The sequence below is a fragment of the Notothenia rossii genome, assembly GCF_949606895.1.
Source record: "Notothenia rossii genome assembly, chromosome: 5".
Taxonomy (NCBI): Eukaryota; Metazoa; Chordata; class Actinopteri; order Perciformes; family Nototheniidae; genus Notothenia; species Notothenia rossii.
In genome coordinates this window covers 29,085,220-29,105,054 of record NC_136903.1, presented here as the reverse complement: position 1 = coordinate 29,105,054, position 19,835 = coordinate 29,085,220, and the positions used below count along the sequence as shown (strand labels likewise).

The following is a 19,835-nucleotide window of genomic DNA, read 5'->3' as shown; positions in this document are numbered from 1 at the left end:
ATGAAATTTGGTGATGATTCATGGTTTTTGTGTTAATGTAATAGCAGTTAAAACAGGACGCGGTCAAATTTGACCGCGAACACCAAAGTAAGGGGGGAAAGAATACAATAGGAGGGTTTTAATGTAACCATTGCTTATGATATTGATGATATTTTAAATCAAAAAACATATTCCCTAAAATGTGGAAGCTCTGGATGCCATACAAATGAATAGTTGATATTTTTTTAGGGCCACAACTTTGGCACTAAAGCACCTAGTGTTATCAAATGCATTTCAATGGTGAAACTATCCAAACATAATGACAACATCTTCCACTATGATGAAAGGCGTGTAAGCCAAAAAAAACTTATTCTGGTTCCATCATGGGTAACCCCACCCATCCTCTCCACCTGCAGCTGGACAGACAGATAACCCCCCCACCTGGACAGACAGGAGCTCCTTCTCCAACAGACTGCTGCAGCTGTCACAGGAACCGATACAGGAAAACATTCCTGCCCACTGCAATAACTCTGTACACAACACGTTCTCACTTCCAACCGGTCACATGTTGACGGACGGTCAACTCCTTGCAGTATCAATACTATTTCGGCTGACTTTTATATTTGATCCAATCGGTATATTGGTGAGACACAGACAGACAAACTAATAAGGCTTTATTTAAGCATTATAGAATACTTTAGGTTAAGGTCTTATTTTGAATAAGAGAAAAGCTTTGGGGGTATAAATATTAAGCCTGACAAAGTACTAATATATTGCTTTCCTGCAATGTTAACTACTGTATGTTTAAGCACTTATTTTAACTGATATTATACATATGTATTATACTCTTATAAGATGTATGTAGAGAAATGTGCAGAATATGACAGTTTAATGGTGGAGGTATACACACATATTGATAGATGTCTTGTAATGCACTATTGAGGAACCTGCTACCCAAGTTTTTCATCTCCGACCTTGTCAGGTATTGCACATTCAATAAATAAAGAACACAGAATTATTAAATATATAACACAGAATTTGTGTGATTATACTAAATGATTTACAAATAAACACCACTGCATATTTATAACTGTTACACATGCTGATGTAACGCAAATGTTTCCAACTTGGGATCAATAAAGTATATGTTATCTTAAGATGATCGATGGCTACTGCCATATTTGCAAAATGTGCCTCTGAACCTTGACAAGTGCATGTTTCAGGCTTATAAATTTACAACAGGAGGGGTCACAGACATAAGACGAGCTGTTAAATAAAGCTCTTCTGACCTTAGCTGGCATGTGGGTATATATACCCACATGACAGCTAAGATCAGAAGAGCTTTATTATTTATATTATATATATATATATATATATATATATATATATTATTTATATTATATTATATATATTATATTTATATTTATTATTTTATTATTTATTAATGCTGCCCATTATGGGCACAAGCAATTTTCCCCCATTTATTAATTATATGTTTTAAATGTGAGTGTTTCCTATCCCCTAAACCTCCAGGGATGTACACAGTTTAATACTGGCAACTTCTTATTTTGGGAAATATGAAAACGTCTTTTAAAACTACAATTCCCAGCAGAGACGTGCCATAGAACACGGTTCCTACATTTGTAGTTCTGGGGAAGGGGTGGGGGAGGGGGTGGACCCGTTCAAATCCAGTTTTGGACAGTCTGCCGTGGTTCCATCCCATTTCAAAGTGCTGTTCGACGCTCGGCTTAACCCTCGGCGCACACTCAAACATCCAATGAGAGCTTGAGGACTATCACGGGGTGGGTTTGCCAAGCGAAGCGGAGAGAATACTTACTTCCGGGTGTAAAATTCTCTAAAGGAAATGAGCTGCTCCGACCCTCGGTCCTGACGGACTCCAACTTGTGTTTATTAATCAAACAAATAAATACACACAAGAATACTTATGTGTTGTTGAGTAAATAACAGTGTGTGGTTTAGAAAAGAATACAAAATTAGAAGGAAAAAACGATGAAACAATACAGATTTCAGTATTCTGAGCCCCTACTCTCCCCACTGACGGCAACAAAAGTCCTACATTATTCAATTAAAATAAAGAAGTAAAAACAATAAGTGTGGCTTGATATTGAGTAAGAAAAAGGTTGATAAACGCTGTGAGAATGGATCTGCAGAGAGCATTTCGCCGCGATCCCAACGTGTCTATTACCAACGTTCAGGGAGCTCTCTGCAAGTCGGTGACGGGGAGGGGCCCTGACCGTCTTTCAACATGTGAGGGGTTGGGAGTGAGAACGTGTTGCTGTACAACAAATCACCTCTGGCTGGAAGAGAACTCTCTGCTCCATAGTTTCTCTCTTCACTTTACATTTGACATATTCAGTGTAATATTTAATATTCCATCTGTCACATAGTTATGTAAATATAATACCTTGCATATCTTGTTATTGCTCATTGGTAAATTCAACATGTATATTTTCTTCTTTATTTCTTGTCTTTTTATTTGTATTGTATAATGCCATGTGTTTTAATGCTGCTGCAACGCAAAGATTTCCCAAATTGGGATCAATAAAGTTCTATCTTATCTTAAACCAACAACCAGTGTTCCGGATGAGGATCATCTCTTTACAAAAATATTCAAGTGCTAACCCATAGTTATTTCTAAATGAATTTATTTCCAAACGCATTATAATGCATTGTGATGTAAACAACAAAAAGTACCACAGACATATGCTTAATTTATATTTATTCATCAACCAACCACATCAATAACATTGTTTTTAAAACAATAAAATGGTCCTCTCTGGCAATGGTTTACTTATGTGTTTCACCACAATACAAGTAAAAGGCCACCATAAGTGTGTATGTCTTGACTCTAGAGCGTTGGGGTTAGTCTAACATGAAAAGCATGGACAACAGAACATAAAATCAAGTTATGCAAACGGTTATAACATACAGTATTAAGAAATAATACAACACAACCATTTTTTTATGATTTAACTATGTATATTAAACATGTACATTCTATGTGTAAATCAAATATAACAATTTATAACAATGTATTATTTGGTTTTGAGAACAACAATGAGGTATTTCACCAAATAAATTATTTGTTGTTTATCTAAATGTCCCTAATTATACATCCTAAAAGACTGTGCATTGTACATGTTGATTGAAGTACTTCAATCAATCAGGTTAATAGCTGGAGACCAAAAAGGAAATATAACTGACAAAGCAATTAAAGCAAGTAACGCAAAAGAAACAAAAATGAACAATTAGAGGAAAGCTGTTATTGGCCTGCGGTGTAACAGGTGCAGTCATATAAAGTTAATGACAGGTAAATCCTATAAGAGATCGAAAATAATAATGCATAGGCATCCCGTTCTGGGAAAAAAGGGAAAGACCTCCTGCTCTTGGACAATGATGTGCTCACCAAGTTGTATGGTAACCAGCAAGATATACTTGGGAGATTTAGGAATTTACATTCTAGTGTTTCAAAAAGGATCAAAAGTGAATGGTTCATTGCTCAGGATGCATTCCAGGGACGCTGAGCATTTTCTTCAATACAATTTAAGTTGTGTACAAGTGAAATGTTTGGCCTGATGCTGCGGTATAGGGAAAAGTCATATGGTCAACATATTCAAGGGTGATCTTCCATTGAGGAGTATGAATACAATCTCTAAATATAAAGTCAGTAAAGTATTTACATTTCTGATAGCACATCAAGTCTTGGCGGATATTCGTGCTTGAGAGCGGCAGCAATCTGGGGAAATACAGAGAAACAAAAAAGAAGGGCAGATCAGAAACCAAATTTGAGGTTTTTGAATACACAATGTATGTTTAGCATTAATGAATACAAAAGTAACAGCAACATGTCTAGGTTGAGGCTAAATCAACAAAGTTACTGTAAATTAATTCATAAGTAAATTACCTAAATTATGTTTCCTTCTTCATCTTCACTGGTGTCTGGACTGCTTAGGCCACTTTGACTTTCCTCTTCATGTTGAAGGAAACAAGCATCAGGACCTAAAGCAGTCTTGTACTGCTGCAGTACCACCTGCAACCTCTCCAACGCCTCAGCATGTTTCCTTCTTAGGGTGCACCCAAGTCCTCCATTCCCCTTGTCTACATCTGAAAATACACAAAATATTGTTATATGGACATACTATAAAGTAAGATTGCTTCACGAGGCCAGAGCACTTCAATGGAGTATATTCTCTCCCATGTACATATAAAGATGATTGTCACTGTCAAGGGACTTCATTATGTAAAATGGCCGGGTCGAATGGGCAAAGGCCATTATACTCCATCCAATTTCTGTGACCAAGAATGATTTGGGCTGACTTTCTTTCCTTTAAAACTCATACTTTACAAGGTAGGTTAAGTTTTGCTTTCAACTTACCTTCCTCAGCCACCTTATTTTTTAGAGCAACTGCCCTGTTCTGCAACCATGTGCAATGCTGCGCCATCTCCCACAATAGGATGCCTTTCTCCTCTTGCAGTCTCCGTGTAAGCATGACTTGATCAAGTATCTTTTTCTTGGCTGTAAATTTAGCTAAAATCCAATCACAGTTATGTATATACATGAATCACATTTTCATTATCGCATAACAATATGTTTAAAACTCCAAACATGTACTTTCAAAATAATGAAATGTATACACAATAAGAAAACTTAAGATATACCCTTAAACTAAATGAATGTTCTAACACTCTACATGATATGTGCATAACTCAGCAAGGTATACCTTCATATAACAGAACTTCAAATTAATTATTATGAAATATCTGAAAACTGACCCATGCCATGAACTTCCCACGGCCACAGCGCGGACATGATGCTCCCTCCAGAGAGGGAATGCTCCACCGCAGCAACATCTATGCCTCTGGCAGAGTCGTGTACCAGCTGGTTGTACTTCAGTACCTCCTGATTAAGGCACTTTTTGTCGTCTGCAAGCTTCCGTCGAAGTCGATGGCGGAGCTTGCTGCTGTCTGAAAAAGACATGAAGTAGTGGGATAGGGATATGTGACAAACTATATTTGCAAGTGCAAAAAATATATATAATTCAGTAGGTTGAATCTGCAACCTAAAACATTATATTGTTATACCATTCTGTCGGTAAAGGGATTGCTTCCGCTGCCTCACACTTAGGTAAAGCCCCTCAATGCTTTGCTGGAGTTCTGTTTGAAGGATGTCTTCAGAAGTACCCGATGTTTCTGATGTTCCTGTAGAAATAATATTGGCAGTAAAATGTACTGTTACACAACACGTAACGGTTTTGAGAAACAAAGTTGTGCAACATATTTAACACCTTTTAACACAAATTGATGGTACAACTATGGAAACTGGAACATATCAGAGATAAACATGGACACATAGTTGGCTTGCTATTGCTTGAAGATTATGTCCCTGTCTACTGAAATCCAGTGAGGGTCCCATTACGTGGCATGAAAAATCAGCCTTATTGCCTTAAAATTGGCTGCTCTTTAGGATCAAATCTGTAAATTCAAACAGTCATGGACAATGATATGTAGCTGATGTTATCTCGTCGTGCTTACCAGATGCCCATTCCTTCACGTCGGAAATTAATTTCATTGGTGGTCAGCTCCTGGAGAGCAGGAAGGACACTTGCAGCTTTCTCCATGTACGGCCAGTACTTGCAAGCCACATCCATGGCGAAGAACTTGGCTTTGGCTGGCATGAGTTCCTTTTGAAGATACAGGGGGTAGGCGAATATCTCCCCCCTGTACATATTTAAGGCTTTCAAAAGAAACCCATGGCGACATACAGCCACCTCCATCCCTTCTTCATCCAGCTTCGAAGCCCTCCTTGACGTCTCCCTCGCTGCTGCCCACTGGGAGTCCCTACATGTGCCTCTTCCCTGGGTCTAAGACACACATTACATCATGACAAATCAGTTAAAAGCAATGGAATCACGATCTACACCATTTGTTGTAATTATCTGATTTTGGAGTAGATGGTAAGGAGAAGTAGCTGAATTTGAAGAAAGTCAGGGTCGGATATATATGGCTATTTTTGTGATATACCTATAAGGTAAAATGACGAATAAAAACTTGCATTTTTCAGTGATCTCTGTATTTTGTCGACAAATGCAGCCACCGCGCTGTATTCTGCTACAAAGAGCCCATTAAAAAAGGCACTGCCATCAGAACTGAGGAAAAAAAGATTAGCAAATATATCCATGAAATATAAACAGTAATCAAAAAAGTTAAATAACAACATTGTAAAAACAGCACCTTCCACTTCGCCGAAAGCGATACAGCTTCCTGTTTCCATCGGCAGAAACAGCCAACATCTCCGGCGTGCAGGCAGGGCAGATGAAAGGAGCACCACAGCAGAGCTGGTCTTCCTCATACGAGGCATAGGAGAACTCCAGAAAGCTGCGCTGCAGTGTATCTCCGTTGACAGGTCCAGACTGGAAGATAATTACATATATTGCTGTGATTTTGTCTATTTACGGAAATGTTATAATGTATAATATGGTAAAGAATATTTACACTTACTCTTCCTCCACACTTTGTGCGATGCTCCAGCAGCTTTGCAAAGGCCTGTCTGGAGAATCCCGGAGAGATGACCTTGAGCTCTTCAAAGGAGCTCAGGAGGTCCAAGGTGTAAAGTGTGGAAATACTGACCGAAGCTGGCCAGTATCCACTCTTAAGGAGGACTTTCAAGTCGGGGGTCCACTGCTGCTGGCAAGTTTGACAGACATATAGTGGCAGATGCAAGTCATAACGCCCTTGGAACAAGTAAATAAACATAATTAAGACACATTTTACAACAGTTCCATCTACAAATAGTCAAAGATGAACAGATATTACATGAAGGTTTTACTCCAAATGGAAGCACAATGCCTCAGCCCACAACAGTAAACATATAACAACAATTCAAAAGAAATCCAAATATATATAGATATATATATATATATATATATATATATATATATATATGTTTACCATTGATGGTAATTTAAATCACTGGTTTGCCTGGTACCACAGTGAAGTTTTTGCCTTTACAGGAGCAGTTGGGTGCCTTCACAGTTGGCAATATGCAAGCTGTCAAAAAAAAAAGAAAAGCACTAGTTACCATTATATGCTGGCCAAAGAGACATGTGAACATCAAAATGCAAGTTTGAGAGAGCATACCTTGGTCATGGGTGTCATATCCACCTTCCACTCTAACAACACACGTTGTTGGACTAATTGGTTTAAAAAAAACATTCATTAAACTGTCCCTGTTGTGGAGTGGCTGGTTCTTGTGATGAAGCACATCACAGTCTCCACAGAACCACTCCTCGGGGAGACACCTTGGGAAGAAATACAAAATTATTCTAATATCCTAGAATTACTTTCATTTTCATCTGGGTTTTCTCTAGGTATCCAGTTTTCTAACATCCCAAAAGTCATGCATGTTAGCTGAAATAGCAGGGCACTGAGCATTAATACTGAAAAATTACAATTAGGTAAAGTAATTTAAATAAAGGTAAATGTTATCTCACCTAATAACAGCCGGCTCGTGGCAGAAGCCACACATGGGATGACCAACAGCCTCTTTTTCTAGAAGGCATTGTAGGTGGTGTGGTCTCGCTTCTTTCCAGCGCTCTGAGGCTTTCTGCTGCCGAAAAGACCAGGATGAGGCAGAGCTTTTTTGAGGCTCAGGAGGAGGACATGAGGAAAGAATGTCAGAGAGTCTCTCCATATTCTTTTCTGTGAACAGAATGGGAAACTTTAACTGTAAATGACTATATTTAAGATGAACACTAAAAATCAAGGATCATTTCTTTGCTCAGTATGGAACTGGCCAATATCTTTACTGAATTACATTCCTCGTTCGAGTCCTGAACTGTCAGTTGTGTGTAAGGTTATTTTCTCTCACTAATACAATTTATTTAAAAATTGATTTTAGTTTTAAACTTAAAGCCATTTTTGTGATTTACCAAATTCGTGTTGTGCTGAAGCTTCAGTACGGAGAACCTCCACACTGGAAGACTGGAAGCCCTCAGTCGGGGGGGATGTGACTGTAAAACATCACACAGAGGGTTAACAACAGATAACTGATGATTTGTATTATCTACCTATTGTTTAAAAGCTTGTGAAATTAAATAAAGCATAGTTCTTATGACACCACAGTGGGAATGTCTCCGACTGTAGTGTCACTATGCGTGTATATATTGGAATTATTGTAGACCCTCAACAAGCAATTAGTGTGTTTTAATTCGATTTTCCAACCATTTACTTAGTAAATTCATAAAAATGTAAAATAATTGGGATTTCAACCTGTAGCTGAGCCTTGGCGTCGCCCTCCACGCCTCCCTCTCGACTTGCCACGTCCTACACAGCCCCTTTTAGGGGACTGTAAAGTGTCTCCTACAGAGCGTGCCCGTTTCCTCTCCTCAGCTGCTTTCTGTGACCAAGTAAAAACTCATGTAAGGTTGATGTTGCTGATAAACTGATACCATATGACAGTGGACAAATAAAAGTAAATTCATTCACTTGAAGAACATTTTTGCTTCAAGTTTTTCCTACCATATACAACTAATGAAGTAAAACAAGTTGAACAAGCTTTATTTAGTAAGCCTCTGACCCCCATGTTGTAATGATGAACCGTTTTGCAAAGGCCCTATACATTGATCCAAAATCCAGTTACTCTTGGCCTGTTCAGCATTTTTTGGATAACAGATAGTGCCAAATTCAAGTGGGAAATGAATGAGGTCATATGGGTTAAAACACCAACCTTAGCTTCAGCTAGCATGTGTTCATGCTTCAGCTTAAGAGCCATGCGTTTCCCTTCTTTGGATGTGGGATTATTGGGGTCTGGGTTGTGTTTTGTTGCCATTGCAACACAGCCAGCCAGCCAGCCAGCCAGCCAGCCAGCCAGCCAGCCAAAAACAGATATGCAACAGCTGCTGTATGAGACAAACAGAGATAGAGAGACAGATTGTAAGATTGAGATGGATAGATGAAGAAATAGATAAGGAATGATAGAAAAAGATAGAGACAATAACTATAAGAAAGGTAGGTAGATAGACAGAGAGATAGGTTGAGTTTGGCTCTTAAAAGTGCCGTTGGTTTTATGATGGTGTAGATCAGTGTATGGGTTTGTGGTGTGGGTACAGGAGCTGCAGGAGAGAACAGAAAAAGTAAATTATGTAGTGAAACTAGCTTTTTTAAATGCACATTGTGTCGGTTTAACTACTTTAGACAGACTGAGTTCATTTACGTGTTTCCTGTTTCATACGCGTAACAAGCACATGGACGTGGACTATGCCCCTCCCCCCCAAACATATATTAAAATGTCGGCCAGCGTTAGTACTGTCATGTGTCAAACAAAAGCGATTAAGATAACGTATAACTCACACTTTAACACCGACGTATGTAGCCGTAATTAAGACAAATATTTTTCACACACCACTTATGAGCTGATATAAATGTAGCTAAACTAGTTTAAGCTTATGTTGAACGTGAGCTAGCTAGCCGCCCGCAAGAATAATTTCACATTAATGTTGCTTTGCTGATTATGGCGAAAGCATTTCTCAGACTTAGAACAGTTCAGTATGTATGATGAACCATGCGAGTAAAGGCTTAAAAAAAAGCCCCAATTATTAAATCTAAGCAAAACATGTATCAGACTTTAGTGACCCAACTTACTTTGTCAGACGATGGATCGCAATGCCGGTGGCAGCGTCTTTGGCCAATAGGTGGTGCTCTGAATGATGTAATTTCCTGTACCGATTCTACAATAAAATATTAATATATTTCCTATATTTCAACACGATAACTCTTTAATAACCTAAGTAGCCTACGGACAAAAACAATATTTATATTTATATTGCCTTATAAAATGCAGAAAAGTTTAAACATCTAACATGATAATAATAAATAAAAATAATGATATCTTAAACCAAAATAAATAAAATGGAAAATTAACCGACAACAACAATTTAACATAAATAAAACAAGGATTAAAACAAGGATAAGTTTGACTCAATGTTGTGTAAAGTACCCGTTATGGTTAAAAAAAATTTTTTTATTTTTTTATTTTTTGAAAATAATACAGCTTCCAGCTTCCCGAGACACGAAGAGGAGACACGAACAATTGTTCCACTTGAAATGCGTTTAAACTGTGTCAGAGAGATGTTTAATCGGTTCATTTTAATTGGTTAATAATTGGTGTTTAATACTGGCAACTTCTAATTGTTGGGGGGGGGCGGCGTTCGATCCAGTTTCGATTCCGTAACCTTGGCGCACTGCCACTCCAACATCCAATCCCGACTTGAAGTTTAATCATGGGGACTGTAGTCCTAAACGATAGCTGGGGATTATGGGTAGTGTAGTGTCTTCGGCCATCCTAAACTCGATGATGCTCGAAATGTCCCTTATAGGCCTACGTCTGTTTCCGGTTATTTTTATTTTGAAATTCAGTTCCTGAAGGACGGCAAAAAAGCCCGAGATTATAGAATTAAACAAATAAATAAAAACAAGGATAATTGTATGTTATTGTTGACTAAATAACAGTGTGTTATTTTGAAAAGAATAACAAATTAGAAGGAAAAATGAGCCCCATTTATTTTCCTCACAGACGGCAACAAAAGTCCGAAATGATAAGATTTTAAATAAAAGCAATAATCGTGGCTTGATATTGAGTAAGAACATGTTTTTATGAACCACACAGCTTCCGGTCTTCCTATAACACGTAATGCCGTGAAACTACCAATAGAAATACATTGCTTTTAAAATCGTGCTGTGCAACACGAAAAAAAGGGTAAAATCGTGTTGGTGAACACGAATCAATAGATTAAAAATCGTGTTGGTGAACACGAAATGCCGTGAGACTGGGTTGATATTTCTGTATATCTTTTTGAAAATCTAGTGTATTCATCATTTTCCTACACATTTATTCCCATGTGTCTTTAACCTGGAAGTTGCTCTTTAAGGGGATAGTTCTGGTCTTTTGAAGGGTAGTATGTGGTATATATATCCATAATCAGTGTACTACCTACAGTAGTCGTGTGGAGAAACATACAGGAGCCCCGGCACAGCAGAGCCATGTACTGCTGAGGACGTGGGCAAAAGCAACATTTATTTTGTCCACCCAAAAAAGCTATATCAGTTTAAATGTACATTATTTAATGCTAAAAATAGCGATTTTATTTCAGGTGGGCCTTCATTTTTGGGTGGATAAAATAGGTTTTGCTGTTGTGTTTTTAGAAAAATGTGATTATTTGTGGCCTATTATAGCTTTGTGCAATTACCAAGACACAAACTGGTACTTTTGGCACAATTATTAAACTCAAGTTGCCTTTCATCTATTGAACAGATATGCTAAATCATAAGCACATCGTCTGCTTTACACTAAGTTTGATATTCCAAAATACACTTGCAAATAACTACTCACTCTTATTTAGCCTACATTAGATACGTTATTCAAAACCAACAGCCTGTGTGTTGTTTGCAAAACACTGCCACTGAAATACCACACTCAATTATCAAGCCCCTGCACCCAGAATGCACATGTTAAAATTAGACCACTTAGAAACCTGAGCTTGAACACTTTGTTGTGCACAACAATGGAGGCCAATCTCGGAGAGAGTTAGAGGAAGAGGCAAATGCAAAAATAATGCTTAACAACTGTTCCATTACTGAGTGAACTGTTTTAGGGGTCGACTGTATGATATATTGTTCTCCCGCTGGCTGCTGGGTGCAGGTGAAAGTAGGGTGACAGTTCTGTTCACATCGCTAACATTTGTCACAGGTAAATCTGGCAGGTTTGCAACAAACATGACTTTGTTCAATGGTTGTCAGTCACACAGCGACAAGCTGGACACTGGATTTGCCCAGCGCTGTATAGACTGAGAGTTACGTCATCTCCTTTCACTCCAATGGACCACTTTTTTACAGCAATGGCGGATCGTGGAGCCTCTCAATCGTTCCCCGGAAGTTAGCGCCAAGGCTAGCAGAGCTGTAGAGTTGCAGCATAATAGACCGTTCGTGACGGACTTTTAAAGGTAAGAAGAAGTTTAAAGATTTATATTGCGGATATTATCAGTACATCTGATTCAAATTAACATGTGTATTAAAGGATGTCAGTGGATTATCTCTAAATTAGTAGATTTAGGGAACGTTTACAGATAACAGATAAAGCTAGGATTCCGGATCAAGTTAGCAACACACGTTGAACAGCCTTTTAATTGTAAATTCCGTTCTCTTAATGTCATTTCGTCCAACGTTGTTGAATTAGAGAAGAGGGTCTTCTAAAAGGGATTGTATGCGGGGGTGGAGGGAGTTAAATATTAGATAAATATAACTTTGGTGCGTGTAAGAGTGAGTGTTTTTAGCAGAGCCATATTGTGTCCTTGTGATTATGTTGATTATTACCTGTCTGTATAATGTTGCAGCTCAGCTGATTTTGGATTGATGGCAAAGGGAGAGGGACTTAAGTGAGAGTGAAAACACAAGGTAAGTTTAATACTACTGTTTTATATAAGTAAGCATACTAAACATGTATTCTATCACTGTATTATATAAGTAATCTTGTTAGTAACCTACTGTATGGCAGGTGGAGGGGCAGTGATGTTACAGGTGGAGGAGCAAAACTGCAAGACTGCAAACTCACAAGACAGAGAAATCAAAGTTTGTTCTCCAGAGAAGAGGTTGATTTCACTTCATTTATTTCATATTTTCTAAAGATGTGGAAATGGCAACAAAAAAAAACTTGAGAGCTGAAATCAAGACAACTGTAACAACATGAGTAGAGAGCCACCAAGGTTTTTCAAGTCCATCTCTTACTCCATTTTGCCAACCCAAATGTCCAGGTACATGACGGGACACCTTGCTTGTTTTTGTTGTTTGCGCTCCTCTGGCTGGGTGCTGGCAGGTGGAGGGCATTGATGTTACGGGTGGAGGGGCATTGATGTTAGCTGTTACACACCAGGCTCAAACTTAACACATTGCATCCTTCTTTGCAGTGTCCTTATTCCTGGAAGGGGAATCTGCAATTCCTGCAGAGTTTTGTAACCCGTTGGTCCGCACGCGAAGCGAATTTTTAAAGCCTTCTTAATTGTCTCATTGCTCCATTTGATCCCCTTTGTGGTGAGTCTGCCTAATGCCTTAGGTTGGTCTTTTGAAAACGTTTTCTTATATTTGTTGTCCCTAATTTTCATTGTTTTCTTGAGAGCTGCATTTTCCTTCCTGATTTTTCTTAGTGCAGACTTTGCTTTTTTGGTGATTCCTTCTTGGCTCTTTAATTTTCTCTTTAATTTTTTTAATAGATCTGTTTGACTGGCTGCTGGTTCCCTCGTATGCTGACTGACTGGCTGCTGGTTCCCTTGTATGCTGACTGGCTGCTGGTTCCCTTGTATGCTGAATGGCTGCTGGTTCCCTCATATGCTGACTGGCTGCTGGCTGAGTGGGTGGTGTCCACCCTCCCTGTCTCTCCTCACTAGCCATGTCCTCTCTTTCTTCACCCTCACTTTCCTTTCTCTCAGTCTCCTCATCCCTTCTTCCCTCAATCTTTGAGACTAATGTAAGTAGAAGACATGGCACTGTAGATTTTCGAACATTTAAAATATTATACCACTTAAAAATAAGAAATATGACTTTTGTTACTAAGAGTTCATACTTATTACTTCACATACAGAACAACTCAGTTTTGTCTGCCCACATACATATTCCATAGTGGTTGAATACACAGTATTAGGAAACACTTTATACTTACTGGACATGTTATACTCATTACATACTGTATATAAAATATGACCAAGAATGTGAGACAACTTTATAGAAATTCATATCACATCTGTTACTGATGCCATTTGTCATACTTTGTTAAACTCACAAATAATAAAGTTCCATAACTTCAGTTGGGAACAAAGACCACACCTTATCTCCCCAAGGCAATTTCCCATCCAATAGGTGTGCTATATAGGTGTGTATAACCCTTTCTCCTGTCTGTTACTCCCTCTTTCAGCACAAGAACCAGAGGGGGATTCAATGGAGCCTGAATACCTGCATTGAGACCCTCACCCTGCACCCTGAGTCTCAGCTCTGTGTTTTTCAAGCCTTTCCCTGTTTTTTTGTATTAAACAAAACATTAAGCTTTCCCAATGGTGTGGTTTTCGTTTTGTGAAAAAGTGCAAATGCAGTGTTTGTATATAATAACGTCACATATTTTTTTGCTGTTGGTCGTGAAATTGCTCCTGCTGACTTGAGCAAGCCATTTTTTCCTCCGCTCTGTGTCAGTGGGGAAGCCGTACATTCGTACTCCTTTCTCGGAGCGATTTGAGCATCCCCAGGCAGCACAGCAAACCATGGTGGCGACTAGGAGGCAGCACAGCAAACCAGGACAACACGGAGGAAAAGGCACAGACAAACTGCATGATATGCTATTCAATGTTTATTGAATTCCATGTATTTGCAATGGATGTTCCTAAAACAACACATTTAACATCATCATCATGCTGCTGCTGCTGCTGCTGCTAGTCCTTTGATAGTCACCTGTCGGTCTCCTGTCCTTTCTGAAAGCCATAAAGATGACATTAGTCATTTAGATAACTTGTGTCCTCAATTACCATGGGATTACTGAAACTACCATGAATTTAAGAAAATGGTAGAAATTAATCTAATCTTAATTTTGAAGCATTCCTTTAGATCCCCTCCCTCTAAATATATCAAACATTAGAAAGTGATGCTCCTGACTACCATACAAGTTTAAGAAGATAATATTGGTTTTAAAGAATTCAAAGCTATAAACAGCAACAGGCTCTTTAACCAAGGCACTGTTAGCCTAACATGTAAACTAGTTGTTCACACTAATCCTAATATTATCACTTAATATTAGCAAATTCTATTTTATTTTTTAAAACATATTGATGTAAACACATATCGATTTGTTTTATAAATATTGCAAATCAAAACCTTTATTCACTAATAATTACCAAAAATCGTAGTTCTATCTCCTGTTATCAATGCATTCACATTGCCTGCCATGAACTTCCGGGGAATGATCCTCGTCTGCATAAACCACGTGACGATAACCGTTTTTGGACTTCCGCTGTCGTAACTCTTCTATCTATACGGCGCTGGATTTGCCGACACAGTACAAACCGGAAGTCAGCGAAATAAAGTTATGCACATAGATTGCATACTTTTATTAATCTCCATAAACGCATATCTGCATGTGAATGCAGAAATAAACATATCCTCGTCAGCATGGGTGCCGGAAGCAGGGGGGCCAAGGGTCGTCAGACTTCTGGGTCTTTTACAGCATTGCCATTACATCCTTGTATCTTTTATTTTGAAATATGTTCTTGCTTCCGGTCCACTGGACTGCTTTTCTTCATTCTTCAAAACAAAACGGAAAATTGAATGAAGTTGTTATCAAAAACCAAAACCGGACCGTTTTTTTAATTAGGTCTTCTTGTTATCCGTTTTTTTATTCAGAAAATGGCTTTGGTTTCCCTTTTTTTCGTTTTTGATTTAAAACGAAAAAAGGCTGGTATTTTCGTTTTTTTGGTTCAAACGAAAAATGAAACTAACAAAACGTACAGACTTTTTTTTATTAGGTTTACTCGTTATCCGTCTTTTGATTCAGACAACACAAACGGGAAAACGGCTTGGGTTTTCCGTTTTTTCGTTTTAAATAAAAAAGGAAAAAGGCTGGTATTTTCGTTTTTTGGCTTTTGGTTTAAACGAAAAATCAAACTAACAAAACGTACACGGACCACATACACTGACCGTTAAGGATGGCAGCTTCCTCATCGTTGCACTCGGAGAGAAATAGAGACGGAGACGATGAACTGCTGTTAGATCTATTATGGCATTTTGCATGTTGTGAGAGGTGTAGGGGGAATGCTTTCCATTATTTTGGCCAACTCTGCATCTTTGTGCAGCGTATACTCAAACAGCGATAGGAAGAGCCCACTGCCTGACTCGGAGAGGGAGTTGGTTGACAGCTAAAAAAGCTATAATATCAAAAACAGCTGACACGTAATAACGGTTCCGTGCCAGCTGATCTGTGTGCACCAAAGTACTAATTTCCTTATTTGTTTCCTCACGTATCTGTCTCTCTCTCCACAAACTCTCACATGAAATGTGTTCTTTTGATGCGGCATGTCTTAGCAATCCCTTATCAGTCTGTAATGCGGGTTTCCAGTCTCAAAAACCTTTGACAGTAAAAGCCACATCAGATGAAGACGTATTTACTTTAAACTGTCTACAGGGGAAACAAAAGGCAGCAACTGCTTTTAACGAATATTCAAGCCATGGTCTTTTGTTGTACCATGCAGTGGCAAAAGTGCGCTTCTTTCCTGAAAACAATCTCCCTGGATAACGATCCAGTTTCACCTGGTTGGGTTTATTAACCCCAAGATCCTCTGGGGCTGTTGGTCTTTGAGCGGTTGCTGGCCCAATAGTAGGCTACCTGTTGATGTGCTGCTGCTGCTGCTGCTGCTGCTGCTGCTGCTGCAAGGTAGCGTCTGTAGTGGAGGCACCGGCACGGAGGAGGAGGATGATGATGATGATGATGCTGGCTGGTGTGGTACAGGGTGTGGCAACGCAGGTGGTGATGGAAGGGGCACAAGGAGCTGTGCCTCGGAGGACAGCGTTGGTGGCGGCCGCCTTGATGAATCAAGGATTGGGCTCGCTAACTCAGCCCCGGGGTTTGCCGAGGTCAAGCTTGGCCCGTCTACACTACAGGCATCGAAAAATGCTTTCAACGCTTCGCCCATTCACTTGAATGGGGTGACGTAGAAGATTTGTAATCTTCGCCGAACTGCATTGTGGGGAGCATGGCATGGCTTTGCAAGCATCACGAGCATCTATCGGCATCAAAAGTTGAACAATGTTCAACTTTTGAGGCTCGATGCTTGGCATCAGCCAATCAAATCCCGTTTATGCAAATCCCGCCAGTGAGCGATAGCCAATCAAACCGCGTGCAACCGCGTGCAGTTCATTTCCTCATATTCCAAACGAGATATTACGGTAGCAAATCACCCGGTTCTTTACGACCAGAACTATTTACCGGGATACAAACCGGAGGAACCAGGCATGGAGGGAGGTGGCAGAGACAATGGGTGAAACTGGTAGGTTTTCTCCTGTTTGGGGATTTTATATCCAGTTTACTTCGTTTTAACGCTGCTATTGCTTTGTATGTCGGGGGCGGGAGATTCATGTGATTGGTTGCTGGTCGCGTTGCTCGCAAAAAATAGCCAAGCTTCAGACACGCCCAGCTTCAAGATTGTTTGATGCCTGTTGTTTAGACGGGCCGTGCTGCTGCAGCAGGTGCAGGGTCGCCAGCAGCTGCATCGGCTGCAGTTCTTTCATCGCTATTTCGTTTTAATAAATCCTTAGACCTTTTAAGCCAATTTCTGATGTCCATTTTGTAATTCAAACAGAAATGGGAATCTACAGAATGCACAATAAACAAATCCAGAATAGGCGGAGTGTGACGCTGTGATTTGTCTAACGGCCCGTCTACACTACAGGCATCAAAAAATCTTGAAGCTGGGCGTGTCTGAGGCTTGGCGATTTCTCGCGCCCAAGGCGACCAACAACCAATCAGGAATCTCCCGCCCGCCCCCGGCATACAAAGCAAAATAAAGCCCGCTTCTTCAACGAAGTAAACTGGATATAAACTCCCCAAACAGTTGAAAACCTACCAGTTTCACCAACTGTGTCTGCCACCTCCCGCCATGCCTGGTTCCTCCGGTTTAGGTCCCGGTAGGTGAACAGAGTACAGTCATACAGGACTGGGACACTTGCCACGGCAATGATTAATTTATCCTCCATTTTATGACATATGGAAAATAGTCAAGACCTGCGGTATCAGCATACACGCGGTTTGATTGGCTAGCGCTTTTACTGGCGGGAATTGCATAAACGGGATTTGATTGGCTGATGCCAAGCATCGAGCCTCAAAAGTTGAACATTGTTCAACTTTTGATGCCGACAGATGCTCGTGATGCTTGCAAAGCCATGCTCCGCTCCCCACAATGCAGTTCGGCGAAGATTAAAAATCTTCTACGTCACTCCATTCAAGTGAATGGGCGAAGCGTTGAAAGCATTTTTCGATGCCTGTAGTGTAGACGGGCCGTAAATGTGGACGAATCACAAATCACAACAGACACATGAATTTATTTGACGTAGCCTGCGATTTTTTGTTTTAGTTACTATCTGACATCACATACATCGTTGGATAAAAGTTCACAGTTAATTTGTAATAAATAAAAAAAAATATATATATATTTTTATAAATAATAAAAATCGTGTTTATTGGGGGAGGGCAGGAACGAGTTGGGATCGCGGCGAAATGCTCTCCGCAGATTCATTGTCATAGCTTTTATCAACCTTTTTCTAACTCAATATCAAGCCACACTTATTGTGTTTACTTCTTTATTTTTAATTGAATAATGTCGGACTTTTGTTGCCGTCAGTTAGAGGGAGAGTAGGGGCTCAGAAAACTGAAATCTGTATTGTTTCATCGTTTTTTTCCTTCTAATTTTGTATTATTTTCTAATCCACACACTATTATTTACTCAACAATAAGACACTTAATAATTATTTACTTGTTTGATTGTATAATGTCAGACTTTTGGAGTCAGTCAGGACCGAGGGTCGGAGCAGCTCATTCGAACACAGGCAGCTGTATTTTCAAAATAAGAGTTCATTTTAATATTATGTTTGATAATATATGTTTTATTAACTAGACCACTGGGTCATGTTAAGACCATCTTTTCTGTCAGTTTGGTGTTGCAAATATAAAAACAATATATGTGTGGATAGCAAAATACATCCATCATAAACTAAACTGTAAACAGCAGTATATTTTAGTGAGTGCTTTAACCGCCTAGTGGTTAAAGCACGTTATTGAATTTTTTTGTTGATACGTTATATTTGATGAAAACATAAAAATATTAGAGTAAATACTTTCATAGGGGGAAAGTAGAAGGTCAATGATAAAAATATAGAATAGAGAATATCAATAAGATACTGTAGTGATCTTCACAATAAAACAGTTTAGTGCAGGACGTCCAAAGTTATTAATAGGAGGATGTGCAAAACAGACAAACTAATTAGGCTTTATTTAAACATTAAAGAATACTTTAGGTTAAGGTCTTCTTTTGAATAAGAAAAAAGCTTTGGGGGTATGTACAGATTAATATTAAGCCTGACAGAGTACTTAACGTCTAATATATAGCATAATTTGTTTTGGGACTTGACAATCAACTTTCATGCAATGTTAACTATGTTGAAGCACCTATTTTAACTGATATTATACATATGTATTATACTCTTATAAGATGTATGTAGATAAAATAAGAAATGTGCAGAATATGACAGTTTAATGGTGGAAGTACACACATATTGATAGATGTCTTGTAATGCACTGTTGAGGAACCTGCGACCCAAGTTTTTCATCTCCAACCTTGTCAGGTATTGAACATCCGACCTTTTCAGGTATTGAACATTGAACCCATTTGAATCCAGTTTTGGATAGTCTGCCGTGGTTTCATCCCATTTCAAAGTGCTGTTTGGCGCTCGGCGTAACCCTCGGCGCATTGCCACTCAAAAATCCAATCACAGAGCTTGAGGACTAATCACAGGGTTTTAAAGCAAAGCGGAGAGAATACTTACTTCCGGGCGTAAAATTCTCTAAAGCAACTACTATGAGCTGCTCAGACCCTCGGTCCTGACGGACTCCAAAAGTCCAACATTATACAATCAAACAAATAAATAAACACAAGGATAATTGTGTCTTATTGTTGAGTAAATAACAGTGTGTGGTTTAGAAAATAATACAAAATTAGAAGGAAAAAACGATGAAACAATACAGATTTCAGTCTTCTGAG

At 39.1% G+C, this 19,835-nt stretch overlaps 1 protein-coding gene and 1 long non-coding RNA gene across 9 annotated transcripts; one reads left to right on the top strand and one right to left on the bottom strand.

The window, feature by feature from the left end:
* Nucleotides 1-2,702: 2,702 nt before the first annotated feature.
* On the bottom strand, nt 2,703-9,662 carry LOC307038705 (uncharacterized protein). Of its 6 annotated transcripts, none has more exons than XR_013808069.1 (16): nt 9,640-9,662; nt 8,726-9,110; nt 8,269-8,395; nt 7,929-8,009; nt 7,491-7,698; nt 7,138-7,298; nt 6,949-7,047; nt 6,499-6,731; nt 6,232-6,410; nt 6,053-6,146; nt 5,533-5,861; nt 5,083-5,199; nt 4,774-4,965; nt 4,376-4,528; nt 3,905-4,104; nt 2,703-3,736 (listed from the first exon to the last, which is right to left on the bottom strand). XR_013808069.1 is itself a non-coding variant. In XM_079680316.1 (16 exons), exons 11-15 carry the CDS (start codon nt 5,567-5,569, stop codon nt 3,905-3,907), a joined length of 687 nt encoding a protein of 228 aa, XP_079536442.1. In that variant the 5' UTR covers nt 5,570-5,861; nt 6,053-6,146; nt 6,232-6,410; nt 6,499-6,731; nt 6,949-7,047; nt 7,138-7,298; nt 7,491-7,698; nt 7,929-8,009; nt 8,269-8,395; nt 8,726-9,110; nt 9,640-9,657; the 3' UTR covers nt 2,703-3,736. The 6 variants fall into 6 exon arrangements, 2 of the variants coding, with proteins under 2 accessions (XP_079536442.1, XP_079536441.1); XR_013808070.1 differs by having other exon boundaries at nt 4,376-4,516; XR_013808071.1 differs by having other exon boundaries at nt 4,774-4,961.
* A 1,860-nt stretch (nt 9,663-11,522) lies between these two features.
* On the top strand, nt 11,523-14,089 carry LOC307040732. Of its 3 annotated transcripts, XR_013808580.1 has the most exons (5): nt 11,523-11,743; nt 11,890-11,996; nt 12,387-12,447; nt 12,530-13,513; nt 13,958-14,089. It is a non-coding gene; the product is annotated as an uncharacterized lncRNA (long non-coding RNA). The 3 variants fall into 3 exon arrangements; XR_013808581.1 differs by lacking the exons at nt 11,523-11,743; nt 11,890-11,996 and having other exon boundaries at nt 12,013-12,447; XR_013808582.1 differs by lacking the exons at nt 11,523-11,743; nt 11,890-11,996; nt 12,387-12,447 and having other exon boundaries at nt 12,458-13,513.
* Nucleotides 14,090-19,835: the final 5,746 nt, after the last annotated feature.

Bases quoted from the DNA above. Each gene is read 5' to 3' on its own strand.
- LOC307038705 (XM_079680315.1), bottom strand. From the start codon at position 5,569: ATGAAATTAATTTCCGACGTGAAGGAATGGGCATCTG. The intron at 4,966-5,082 runs GTATAACAATAT...TGTCTTTTTCAG, and splicing joins ATCCCTTTACCGACAGAATG to ACAGCAGCAAGCTCCGCCAT. The intron at 4,529-4,773 runs GTCAGTTTTCAG...ATTGGATTTTAG, and splicing joins GTGGGAAGTTCATGGCATGG to CTAAATTTACAGCCAAGAAA.